General features: G+C 40.1%; 1 protein-coding gene across 1 annotated transcript in view; it reads right to left on the bottom strand.

Annotated features, from left to right (window-relative positions):
- COL2A1 (collagen type II alpha 1 chain) overlaps positions 1-12,432 on the bottom strand; it is an 89,017-nt gene extending 76,585 nt beyond the window's left edge. The window contains exons 1-8 of the mRNA XM_070934977.1: positions 12,342-12,432; positions 7,463-7,669; positions 5,005-5,021; positions 4,300-4,332; positions 4,153-4,185; positions 4,010-4,063; positions 2,482-2,574; positions 123-206 (exon numbers count right to left, since the gene is read on the bottom strand). Of these exons, the coding sequence (XP_070791078.1) occupies positions 123-206; positions 2,482-2,574; positions 4,010-4,063; positions 4,153-4,185; positions 4,300-4,332; positions 5,005-5,021; positions 7,463-7,669; positions 12,342-12,432 (612 nt within the window). The remainder of the gene's footprint in view (positions 1-122; positions 207-2,481; positions 2,575-4,009; positions 4,064-4,152; positions 4,186-4,299; positions 4,333-5,004; positions 5,022-7,462; positions 7,670-12,341) is intronic.
- Positions 12,433-13,644: the final 1,212 nt, after the last annotated feature.

Raw genomic sequence — 13,644 nt, 5'->3', positions numbered from 1 at the left:
CCAGTTTGACATCCCTGTGACTAGATTCTTTGGAGGATATTAGGCCAAGACCCATAAGTTGATATAAAACCAGTAGAGTCCTGCAAATATTCAAGGAATGTACACACTCTCCTAATCCTTACCATAGGTCCTTGCATCACTCCCATCTGAGCACCCCCACCACCTGCTTTCTCATCAAATCCACCAGCCATCTGAGCAGCAAAGTTCTGCAAAAGACAAAAGGAACATAGTTGCAGTGAGATGCGGAATATGACGTGATTAAATGGAGAACACTTGTACCATATGAAATATAAGAAGGTCTTTTAAAAGCACAGGCCTTTCTTTTATATCTGATGGGCAATCTTTGTCGTGTTACAGAGGGGGGAAATAATTGGGTAAGCTTGCTCTCTTTTACCATTTTTCTCTCTCCCTGCAACTCATGCAGATATTTTATCGGGAGGTATTTCTGAAAAGAATTTCAGGTATAGAAAAAAAGGGGATTTTATTTGGCAATTGATTATTCTACTACAAAAGCGTTTAACATTTATTGGATATGAATTGAAACTCTATAGTGGCAGAAATAAAAGTAATACTACCCAACTTTTCAAGAGTTATTTAGAAAATACAAGAGATTTTTAACTACTCTTGAAGTCATGGTGTTTGTAATGTAAAGTAAATCAATGAATCTCAAGTTATAGAAAGGTGCTTAGAATAATTTAAGTGTAACTTAAATATGGATTTTGCTAAGTATATTTTCAAGGAAAAATCTTGTCACCATTTAAGGGTGAGCAGAAAAGCAACCCTAAATTTCACATTCTAAGAGGTAACATCAAGATGAGTAGTTCTTATCCTAAGAACTATTCATATCCTATACAAAAGAATAGCTTGGAAACAATTACAGTGGGTGTTTTCTGTTCTTTCCAATGCATCTTCTGTGCTGAATTGTCAGTGTTACTGATAAGTGGAAGTTAGTTGTTAAAGTATATTAATTTGGACTAAAAGAATATGACCTTGTGAATGTACCCTATGAGTGGTATAATAAAGTACCGTATTTTTCGGACTATAAGACGCACTGGAGTATAAGACGCACCAAGATTTCGAAGAGGTAAACAAGAAAAAAATGTTTTTGCCCTCCCCAGGCCTCAGGAGCACTCTGCAGGCCTCCCAAACTCTCTGTGTACCCCATTTTTGCCAAAAACAGGCATTTTTGGCGAAAACAGGACATGCAGGGTGGGGGTTCAGGAGGTCAAATATGGCTGTATTCGGTGTATAAGATGCACCAATATTTCCACCCTCTTTTGGGGGGGGGTGTCTTATACTCCAAAAAATATGGTATATCCAAAGTTGAAATAGTTACTGCAGATACAGAATAAGAACTTGGTACATATTCTCCAGAAATACTATTTAACATTTCTATTACTGGTCATGTTTTTGCATTGCAAATAAAAATCCATGACTCACAGCGAAGGAGATTAAAGTATGTGAGTGATTCTAATGAACGATTTTATAGAAACCCCCATGGTGGAAATGTTTTTGTCCCTAGCCATTACTCACCTGATCACTCTAAAACCTCCCCCCAAATTAAAAACAATTAGATCTTTCTCTGCTTTCTTATTCAAGGATTAGACATTACTCTTTTAAATATTTCTCTATAAAGGAGCTAGAGGATAATTAGTAGATTAAGTAGAGATGTTTTGTAATTTCTCTGTTAATGTAAGCAAAGTCAGCAGATCCCACAGTTGCGAGAGGCCATTTGTATTATCAGTTGGACCTTAGTAACACAATGAAAAACAGAGGCAATTATGCCTACTGAAATCAATCAGTTAGGGCATATCTAATTCACTGCTGGGCTATTGGTCCAAACTATACTGACAAAGGCATTTGGTCTCTAAAGTTTTCTTCTTGAAGGGAATTCCTCCCATTTTAGTCAGCCTGCTGAGGAAGCCCATCGAACACTCTAGTGTTACAAAGGATTCTGGGTCATGGGGCACACTCTGGATTTACAAAGAACAATGGCCCTCCCTGTTGTGCCCCTCTGTTGACCCGGCAAAAATTAAGAATGCGTTCTTCCATAAAAACCAATGCTTCTTTGTGGCGGCCCACAGAAAAATAAACTTAGTAATGATGAACTAGCTATGCTGCGAGGAATTTTGTTTGTATTATTATAGATTATGATGATGCTTTTTCCCGCCCTTCAAGCAATGCAGGGAGCTTTTCAACACAAGGGAACGTTATTCTTTCATGCAGAGAGACTCACAGAGCAAAGCAACGGGAGTGGGTCAAAGGCCTTGTTAGTTGATTAAAAAATAATCACGAGTGTTACTTGCTGTTTTGGGTATTTGAAATGTAGGCAACACATTACACATGTTATTCTGAATTAAGACTTCTCCATTAGGAATTCTCAAGAGGTGACCCAGTGAAAGAGCTATTTACATGACTTGTGTAACATTCATATGCAGAAGCTATGAGACTAAAACTTTCCTTAAAGTTAAGAATACTCACTCCAGTAAGGCCTGGGGGGCCTGGAGGTCCAGCGGGCCCTGGATTGCCAGGCGTACCAGGTTCACCATCTCTGCCACGTGGACCTGCAGCACCCTATGGATGGATGGATGGATGGATGGATGGATGGATGGATGGATGGATGGAAGGAAGGAAGGAAGGAAAGAAGGAAGGAAAGAAGGATCTTCCATGAATATCAAACTGTCCACTCTTATGTCCAGTTAACATTTCACTTATACTTAATTTCAAAAACCACTACTTCTAATGCAGTTTATCTCATTATTATTATACAGTATTTTATAACTCAAAATTACGCAAAAGGGAATTCCATTGCATTAAAAGTTGTTTATTGTTTATAACTAAATTAAATTTTAGTGTGTCAATCCTATGCCTATATTATTAGTAATTTTGCTCAGTATACTAATTTTAATTGGCATGGGATAGGATACCATGCCATTAGATTGTGCCTCTTAATTCTTAATAATATTGGGAAACATTTTGATCTTAGATTTAAAATGCCTTTCATACTCTTTACAAAAAAACTGTATACAGATAGCAACTGGCTCAAATTCAGTCAGTTAAGTTTCATAGAGGAATAAAATTATGAGCACAGATTTTCCCATTTCATTACTCTACAATTGAATTCTAGCCTACACTATTCAATACTTTTTATTGAAACTGTATATTATTATGTAGCAAAGGCTACAAAAGAAAAATACTTCCAGAAACTTGGTCCTTACCTTACCAGTCAAAACATTTGATGGCTATATTGTCATGTCTCTCTCACATAAATATACCAATAGATTTTGTGAGGAGAAAGAAAGCATTGGGAATGGAAGGATATAAGCGGAAAATGGCATTGTCCAGATACTGTACTATCCATACAAGTCTACTAATTTGAATGTCTTGTTCTATTGCAGAATAGTCATAGGTAATTATCTCCAGTGATAAGTTTTGGAGAGCAAGGAACATCCCAATACCAGGCTCCCTGCAAACCCTAAGGTAGCTTATCCTGTGCCCCCAAAACTAGTCTGTTTGCACTAAAGAATGTTATTGCACTGTGAGCACTGAAGTAGAATTCAATTGTCAGTTCAACTTGGATGCTGAACGCAATGATGTATGTATGGGAAAGGCTCAGCTACACACAGCCAAATGCCTTGGGCTGGTTCAGTAAACTCAACAATTTCGCAGGTAAGGGAGGTGTCTAGAAATTCATTCAGTCAGGTTATTAATCCCGCATCTTACACCCAATCATGTCTTAAGTGACCTTCTTCCACACTTCTTGGAATGATTATGATTTTAATACAAACTGTAAGATCTAATGTTGGTGGACCTGCCTTGAGGGTTTGATGAGTTACATCTCCAAAAAATTACTAATTTGACATAGACAATGGTATTCTACAACTACAGCACTAGACACCCTGAATTGGATGCAAACTCTACTTTGCTTAGAATTGACTCTGAGGTAAATATAAATAGACTTGCAGCCTGTTTAGTTCATTAAACACTGCACAGGTATAGTTGGTTTTACCTTTTCTCCTTTTTCTCCACGTTCTCCCCTTGGTCCTTGTTCTCCTGAAGGTCCCTGCAGAAGGTAACGAGAGCATTCACAACCCATTTTTAAAAAACCTCTTTTTCAATACATGTAAACAAGATAGCAGAAGACGTCACTACCTGTGGTCCAGGAGGGCCTCTCGGTCCTACAACCTAGACCAAAAGAGAAAGAAGAAAACACACAGAAAATCAGTTCAGTCAAAGGTATATTTTGTACAGCTAGGTTTTAAGAAAAATTAGAAGGAATGCATTAAATTTGAAACTTACATCCTTGATATCACCAGGTTCACCCTTTTGACCCTGCCAGATACAAAATATGTAAAATTAGGGGGGGGCGGAACCAAACCAAACATCCCAAGCCAGTCAATTCCCACATCTTGAACTCTGCATCTACATTCTTAACTTTCTAACGCTACAGCCATAGATAGCCTGTGGGAAGTGTAGGTTTCAAAGTGTTAGAGAGTATCTAACCTCCAATTTTGCAACTACGGTATGCATAACTTTACCTAAAACATGAACAGACTTAGTAAAGTCAGTAAAATATTCATTTGGTTGGAACAAAGCAATTATTTCATCAATTTCAGTAGGAGGCTGTCAGATTGCCATTCATGTTCATAGCCAGATTCTGTCATAATTCATGATAACTATCTATTGCATCATTTGGTTCTGAAGAGCTGTCTTCTCCCTTAGGCTGAAGTCAAACCCCAAAGAACGTGTAGCCACAACAGTGCTTTTTATAGCATCTCATTCTGCAGAAATTAGCTTTTAGGGGACCTAGTGATAAGTAATACTTCTACACTTCTTTTTTAAGCAGATCGACAAAAGTTATATGAATGACATGTTTTAAATTAATAAAGCTGCCAACTGAACAGCAACCAATGATGCAAGTCCCTGTTGCGCCTCTAACATAGTTGGCAAACCTTGGCATGCTAACAAGCAATGGTGGTTATTAATAGCGTTCAGTTGTCTCACCTTGGGACCAGGTTGCCCTGTTAAGAATGAAGGAGAGAGAGAAAAGAAGAAAACATCAGAAAATAGAACTGTTTTGAAAATAGAACTATATATGAAAATTTTCAGAAATGTCCTCAGTCTGTTCATTCATGAAGCACGTGACAACACGGGAGACAAACATAGGGTAACCTGTACCTAGATCAAGGAAACAGACATGAGAGCTTTCTTATTTCGGTGCCTGCCCTGTTTCAAATCACTGCTGTGTGGGAGATGCTGATGTCCCAGGAATACAACGGGCATAGGATTTTATTTTGATTTACACTGGGAATGTAAGGGCTGTTGCAAAGTAACAAAACAAGCGAGTGTAGAGAGAATAATAGTCTTCTGAATAATTCATTGCAAGCCATGCTAAAGCAGGCTAGCTAACTTTAATTCCACTTTGCCCACAGGAATTGCAGTTCAGTTTTATCAAAGCAATAGGATTTTCTTCCAAATAAATTTGCATAGGATGGAAGGAGAGAACTGAGAATCCCACTGATTGGAGGAAGTTGGATTCCCAAAATGTGACTTGTTTACAAGCAACTTCCCAATGAAATATTTTTTAAAAATCAGTGAAATTCACCGCCATTAAACATGGTTAAATCAATCAAATAAGCAAACAATAGCTTTGAGGGAGAAGTGTAGGCTTTTTTTTTTGTTTTAAACAGATGCATGAGCAAAACACAGAGGTTAAAGCCACAATCAGCTTAATTGCAAAAAACAACGCACAGAAAAAAAAACAGGGTTAACTTTTGCAGATCTCAACCCTTTTACTCCTCCTGGCAGTCTCCCTGTTATTTTGCTTCTGATGCTTCCCTTTTAATTAAAGGAGCCTCAGACAGCCAGAAGGGAAAGGGTTAAAAAAGGCCACTTCTAGTTACAATTCCTCATCTACTGTTAAGACTTTTTTTAAAAAAACCTGCTATTTTTGAAACTGAAAAATGGTGGGTGTTTTCCTGACATTGCTCTGGAAAACAGGGCCCCAAGGCAGCACAAGGTGAAGCAGGGAGCCTAATAAATCATCTCCTAAACTTGAGGTATGAAAGTTAAGTCATTCTTGTAAAGTTCACACAAGGGGAAAGGTTGACCTCTTGATGCTTGAGGACTCTCCCCCACCCCTCAATTAATGAACCAGGAATTCCTTAAGGGACTTTAAGGCTCCAAAGAGATAAAACATATGGGAGGAGCCAGAGCTATCTGCTAGGCAGGTGTGTGTGTGTGTGTTGAGTGCAAAATGTAAAAAATGGCAGCTGTGATCATCCAATCAAAACTAGTATCTTGACTTTTTTTAGCTTACCCTCATAGATTTCTTGAGGTTGAACCATACATGTTTTTTGCTGTGATCATAAACACATTTTACCAAAAGGAGAACTGCTATCTACTTCTATCTCTTTGTTGATGTGCTCAGTAACTCCAAAATTACTCGAGCATTTTACATCCTTCCAAACAACACTAACCTTCAGTAGGAATGCTGATCAAAGAGGGAAAGCTGAAAGACACTTGGCTCTTATAATTTTGGCCATACTTGGCCCTTATCATTTTTTTTACAGAAATTTGATTGGCATACTAAGTGAAAGCTGTTAAAGCATAAGGCAATGGGTACTGTTTAGAAAATGTGTGCCAAATACACATTGGCATTAATAGGATGTACAGATTAGCTGCTCATATACTGCTTTTATTGAACAATATTACATTAATAAAATATTGTATTTTAATAAAACACTATATAGGTATGCATTTAGCATCAGCATCACTTTTTTTAATGGTAGCCACAAGATGTGATTTCTGCACATCATTAAATTTAGATATTGAGAATGAGATTCCCTGTCCTTCAAAAATCCCATGGAAGAGATTTTGCCATCTGATAATACCAGATAACAATACCTGATTAGTCTTTTCCATTTCTATAGGACTATTTAAAAAAACCCTCCTATTGTCTAGGTCACCCTATAAATTCTGACACAGAAATCACAGTTCAATATTGTGTAGTGGAAGACATACTTAGCATTATGAAGCTTCTTCCCACTTCCTCAATGTTTTAAAGCAACAGTAAATGCAAAAGAAAAAGTTGGTGCAATGGTTGTTAAAACCATTCTTCTTCTACTTGCTGAGGAAAACTTTTGAAATTTCTAGATATGTGACTAGCACTAAAATGCCTGCACTGTTAATAAATGTGTCGGCTGCCTTAGACAAGTTAATAGTTGATCAACAACGCTGCCCATTTTCTTCTGTCATACGTTCATGGTTCAATTAATTCACCTCTTCTACATCATAAACACAGTTTGAGGAATTGTGAGAAGTAGCCTTTTGCAGCCATTGCCTTTCATGGATGCGAAAACATCTGAGAGTCACATCCATGGCTCTTATTCATCTTTCTATTTTGGTGCTATCATCTCTCAAGTAATTTATTTATATGAAATAGAAATAAATAAATTACAACCACTGGCGGTGGGCTGATCAGTTGGACATATAGGGCAACATTCTCCGAAGGGTATCTCAGGCCTGGGACAGTCTCTCATTTCTTCGCAGAGAATATCGTCGCAGAGGACAGTGCCAGTGTCACAAACACAGATCTGGCACGGTTCGGGTTTCCACACATCTTTATCACTATATCTCTGCCCATCCTGTACACAGCTGCCTGCCTCCTCTGTGCCAGAAGGAAAGGGAAAGGAGAAAGCAGGTTAAGAGACAAATGCAGCAGAAACCAAGAGCAAAAGAAATAGCAGCATTTGTCCCAGTGATCCAACATTGGCCTCCATTATTCCCAACCGGCCCCCTTCAAGAACATCTCATCAACTTCCCACAGGTTATGAGGGCATTTTGCTCTTCACAAATAGAGGATAAAGGCCTTCGGTTAGTTGCTCCCAATCCCACCCCCCACCTCCACATAAACAGTATCCATAAATTTATCTCAGGGTTCCTCACGACAATGATGATAACACTCATGGCTTGGGAGTCTATGTAAACTCCAAAAATCACATTCCAGTGGAGGGATTATTAAAGAATCATAAGAGTGTGTAGACCTGAACGGATCACGAGGATCATCTGTCCAATTGTCAGCAATGTGCAGGAAAAACAATTTAAACCATCCATGATAGGTAGCTCTCCAGCCTTTTAAAAAAATCCAGAGATGGAGAATCCAGAACCCTCAGTTAAACTGTTCCACTGATACAAACATTTTACTGTCAGAAAATATTTAAGACAAATCTAGGTAGCAGCATTTTGTTTATTTATAGGCTATTATTTGTGGTTCTAGTTTCTATAGCTGTGGAAAACAGTCTTGATCACTTTCCCTTAGCTTCCCTTTATGTACCTGAACATGGTTAGTGTGTCTCTCCTCAGTTTTCGTTTCTCCAGCCTGAACATCCCAAGGTCCTTCGGCATATCTTCTTAGGAAATGTTTTACAAATACTTGTATCATCATTTTTGTCTTCCTCTGAAAACCCCTTCTGGAATTGTATTACTCGAAATCCTAGCTAGGACACCAGTTGTGATCTTAGCGATGCTGAATAAATATAGTAACTTCTAGGGTTCCTTCCTACCAGGTGTGTGGGCTCAAGACACTTAGCACATCACATTTTTCATTTATCCTCACCATCAGTTATGGGAGGTGTGCTAGGATGCTATAGCCACCCATGAGGCAAGACAATGCTTACTTGTGAAGTAATGGCTTGGGTTATAGCTACCTGCAAGGTAAGAGCCAAGATAATAATTACTTGCAAAGTAATAACTAGGGTACCAGTAGTAGGTATTTGCGAGATAAAGGCTAGGGCATTAGTTACCTCGGCTGCAGGATAATGCCTACTTGTACGCAACAGTATGTATTACCCAGTGATAGTTATAGGGTAATTAGAGTAATAGATTCCTATAAGATATTGCTAGAGTTACTTCCAGGGTATTCTAGGGTAACCGCTAGAGTTACTTCCAGGGTAACCGCTAAAGCAGTGATTGCTTGCCCAAGATTGTTCCTGCATTGTCTTTATTACTTCCTGCCACATCAAACTTATTTTGCTTGCTATATATTATCTCTTGGATACAGTTGATACCAACTTCATAAAAAATACCCAGCAAGTTTAAGACCTAATCACGGGTGTATAAATTATGTTTATTCTAAGTCTTAGCCCAGTTATAGTAGTTGCTCCCCTCTCTCTCTACTGCTGATCTAGAGTTCCCTCAGTCCTCACTCAGCAGACCTTGTCGTTTAGCAAACTATCTCTTATAATCAAACATAGCTTCATTTCATGGTAGTTTGACGAGTCACTTGGCTGAACTGATAGCATTTCTGCGGAAGAGGTTTAGGATTTATAACAGTTATATTGGACCACATAACTAATTCACCTTGCAACCCCTGACACTAATTCTTGGCTATAATGGGGAAGGGAGCATATTAGAGCCACCCAATTTGCTTCAGTCCCTTTGAACCTACATCTAAGAAAACAGTAGTGACCTGAGTTAATTCTTGATAGCTCTAAGGAAGAGTAAAACGTGTTTTTCTAATTAAAAATCCAGTTTTTTTGGGGGGGGAGGGCGTTTATTAGGCAACAGAAGACCAAACTAATGTCAGATCGGTGAAGGATATGGCAGATGGAGAGTGGTGGCAGAGTTCAAACCAGAAGGCAGAGGAAGACTTTGGTACTCTAATTTAAACATCAGATTAACTCTCATTCTCTCTCTCTCTGATACCGCCCCCCTTAGCTAAGTGAAACAGAAATTGTACTTCATAGGGAAGAGATCAGAAAAAAGTACATTAAAAATGCACCTCATTTGCACTTGCATCCCCTCCCCTCCTCCCCTTTTCTTTAACTTCTTAGCAAAGGCCTGACAGCAGCAACGATATGACAGGGGGGCTATTGTGCACAAGTCAGCAGAGCCAGTTGGAGCCCAAGGGACCCTCCACTCATGAATGGACCTTTTCTCAAATGCACACAGAGTGCAATTCACATTGCTCCAATAGGGACTACTTTAAATAAACATGGGCAGCCTTTCAGCATCTGGAAGCTATTGCTGCTCAAGGCAAATAAACCTGCATAGAGCAAGGAAAGAGAAAAAATGATACTCTCCAAATAAGCACCTGGATTAAAAACTTTCCCATTCATGAGAATATGAAAATATGTTTTTTTTAAAAAAAACAAACAAACAATTAAATGGTATTTGCCGATGAACACTTCGCTTCTCCTGCATGTTTCTCAATCTCCAAGCCATGGTGCTTTAATCATGGCAAAAGATGTGAGAAAAGATGCTAAACTTAGAAAGACTACACTTACCACACTGCAGACCAGCTGACTAATACGAGAAAGAACACCTGATTGTGATTGGGAATTACAAATCGTCTCCCAAGATTCAGAGTGTTTCCAAGCTACTTTCAGTGTGCAATTTCCCTTGCTTAGTTCACTGAAAGCTTGTGCCTCTTAAAAAAGTGTGTTAGTCAGAAAAAGTGCAACCTCTGACTCCTGGTGTTTGTTTGTTTGTTTTGGTCACCATAAACTAACACAGTTCTGCTATTCTTTTCCACTGGTAGTAGCCCTCCCGTATTTTCCTAGCTTGTTATGGTTGTTAGAAACAAAGAATAGACTAACTAACTCAATACCTTTTGATCAGCAGGGCTAGGAACCTATGTCAGTTCCCTTTCTTGAACCACCCTGAGGCAAACCAGTGCAAGGCTCTTTCTTTCTCTTACCAACTCAGAAGATCCAACTGCAGAGATTATAGCATATTAATAGTAAAAAGAATTAGACTCTTTCTTTGGAATCTTGCACTGGGAGAAAGCAAGGCCTGAGATCAGGAGCAAAAAAAAAAAGGAAATTCCACCCCACTTCCATGATATAATCCCTGCAACTGATTTACAATCTGGAGCATTACAGAGGAAAGGATGGCATCCAAACAAAAGAAAACCTGCTCAAAATATAGGAAGGGAGGAATTGTTTCTATCTATTCAAGTTTCCCACTCTTGAATAAAATACTGCGAACAACAAAGGCTCTCTTAGTCAGCAGCAGAAAAGGGAGAATTTGGCTCTAATTTTGTAATGATTGGGAGGGAAAGTTGATAAAAGCTTTGGGGAGAAGAAGGGGGATGGGGATGGTTATACACAATTCCCTAATACACAGGAAGGATTCCCATGCCTCTAAGTGTGTGGGGGGAGGGGGTGAAGAGTGAGAGTAGAATAAATGGACTGATGTGCCTCTGGAATGTTTTGTACCCCTCAGGTGGCCTCTTTTGAGTTGGGGAAATTTTTCCTTCTGCTCCTTCAGCTACCAAAAAAAAAAATCTGTTAGCTATCAAATTCCCCAGGAACTCCATCTGCACCTTACTCCACGTCCCTAACTGAACTAGGGGAGAGATACTAGATCTTATGGATAAAGATCTTTGTGATACCTCCACTCCCCAAATCTTCCTGGTATGTTCTCTTTTGTCTGGATCCCCCCCTCCTCAATGAGCCCCTTTACAAATCATTCAGTTAACCCTTTCATTCCACCAACAAGAGGTTGGAGGGGTCATTTATCCTCTGTGAGTTGAGAATATGACTTTTTACCATACTGTTTTCTGGAGATCTTTAGACAAAGGCATATAACACTTTAAACACTAATAATAATAATAATAATAATAATAATAATAATAATAATAATAATAATAATAATAATACCTTATCCCCAGCTCACCCCACTGTTTGGAAGGCCCAGAGAAGAAATGGTACAGCAGTTGAATTAGATTGTGCCAAGTGCAGCTCTTGTTTTTGAGTAACCAAGCATTACAAAGAACAGATTGGGATTTCAGACTAATTATGAGGATGTGGAACAGCATCTCTCTGCAGCAGGAAAGAATTTGAGGAGCCGAAAGAAGAGAAACCAAGTGCAAGAACGAGATGGAGGGAGATTAACTCAAAGAGCCTTGGTACTACAGTGGTTTAAAGCACCCTGTTATTAACACAGCTGCCTGCAATTTACTGCTGGTTCGAATCTCTCCAAGGCTCAAGGTTGACTCAGCCTTCCATCCTTTCTAAGGTAGGTTAAATGAGGACCCAATTTGTGGGGGCAATAAGCTGACTTTGTATAAATATACAAAAGTATGAAGGCTATTGCTTAACGCACTGTAAGCCGCCCTGAGTCTCCGGAGAAGGGCGGCATATAAATCAAATTAAAAAAAAAAAAAAAAAAAGGAGGAAGATGAATTGTACAAACCCACAAGTGATTTTTTTTTTAAAAAAAGTTTGCTTGTTCTCCTGATTTTTTTCCCACCCCCTCTCCTAATTTATTGTTCCCCATCAACTTTGCTTTCCCCCTGCTTTCTGGACAAGAAAAAGAGAAAGAAAGGTGTAACTTACGTATATCATTCTGACAATTGACAACTGTTAATAAAATTACTTGAGTAGCTGCCAGGAGCACTAGAGTCCTTGAATCCAGAAAGCTGAACATGTCTAAATGTTAGACATGCAGCAGGACCTTTGTGTGGATGAGAAAGAAGGAGGAGGAGGAGGTGATGATGATAGTAAGTGGTGGTAGTTTCCCCAGTGGCTACCGAGCCTTCATGCAGTTGATCCTCCGCGGTCTTTAAAAAAAAAAAAAAACAGCAAGAGAATCCAAAGTAGCAAAAGGCCCAGGAGAAACCCGGCTAATGCCGAGGGCTCTGGGCTGAAGCACCGCGGCTGATGCTCCCCTCTGCCTTCTAGCAGCCCGTGTATATGCCCAGGTCTCAGTCCTCCCCTGGCCCCCAGCTGAGCTGTAACCTGAGCTTTCAGCCTTGTCCCCAAGTTAGAGACCCCTCCTCCTGATCGATCTTCTCAAGTCCAACTCCTGCAGCCAAAACGGGTGGCAACCAGACGAGAGGGAGGGGTCTGTGGCCCTCTTCCCTCTCCAGCCCCAGCTCTATACATGCACACTCGTACCATCTCCCCCTCCCGCTTCGGGCGGCTGGGCAGACCTCCTACGAATCTCCATCATCAGCCCCGTCCATCTCTCGCTCTCCAAGGAGCAACTTCGGGAGAAAGAGCGCGCGGAGCCCTCGAGCTGGGAATCTGGCTGGGAGCGCAGCTGCTCAATTGGAGGTAGAAGGCAAAGACTCCCGGGGTCTTTGGAAGTGACTTCCATTTCTCCAGTCTCCCACTTTCCTCGCATCCGATTTTTCTACAAATCGGGAATTAAGACCGACTACTTTCCTTTATCCGGATTCTTAAAGCAAGCTTGCCTATACAATACACGCGCAGCATCAGTCAGATCCGGGCGGAGAGCACTTTGCCCTCCCCACCTGTTGCCTTCTTTTCCCAAGAACCCGTCCGCTCGCATCCCCTTTTCTTCCCCCTCTCAAGATGCTTCAGCATCACTGCTTCCCTGGCGCACTAGTTATACCCCGCCACTTTTAAGACGGATGTCCCATTTAAATCCTCAGCCCGCGAATCGTTTTCCACAGCTTGGCCCAAGAAATCTCCCATGTATTTTCCCGTTGTGTTTTTTTTCACGCTCTCCGCCGCTTAACGGGAACGAAAAGGGGACGGTTGCAACAGAGCATTAATGACCCAGCTCAACTCTGAATGAACGCTGGGGAAAATGGCTTGGGAAGGTGGCCTGAGTTTTTTTTTTTTTAATTTGATTTATATGCCGCCCTTCTCCGGAGACTCAGGGCGGCTTACA

The sequence above is a fragment of the Pituophis catenifer genome, unplaced genomic scaffold (genome assembly GCF_029215685.1).
Source record: "Pituophis catenifer annectens isolate HBS135680 unplaced genomic scaffold, rPitCat1.0.hap2 SCAF_2, whole genome shotgun sequence".
Classification (NCBI taxonomy): Eukaryota; Metazoa; Chordata; class Lepidosauria; order Squamata; family Colubridae; genus Pituophis; species Pituophis catenifer.
The sequence above is the reverse complement of the archived record's forward strand: the minus strand, read 5'-3'. Positions and strand labels throughout refer to the sequence as shown.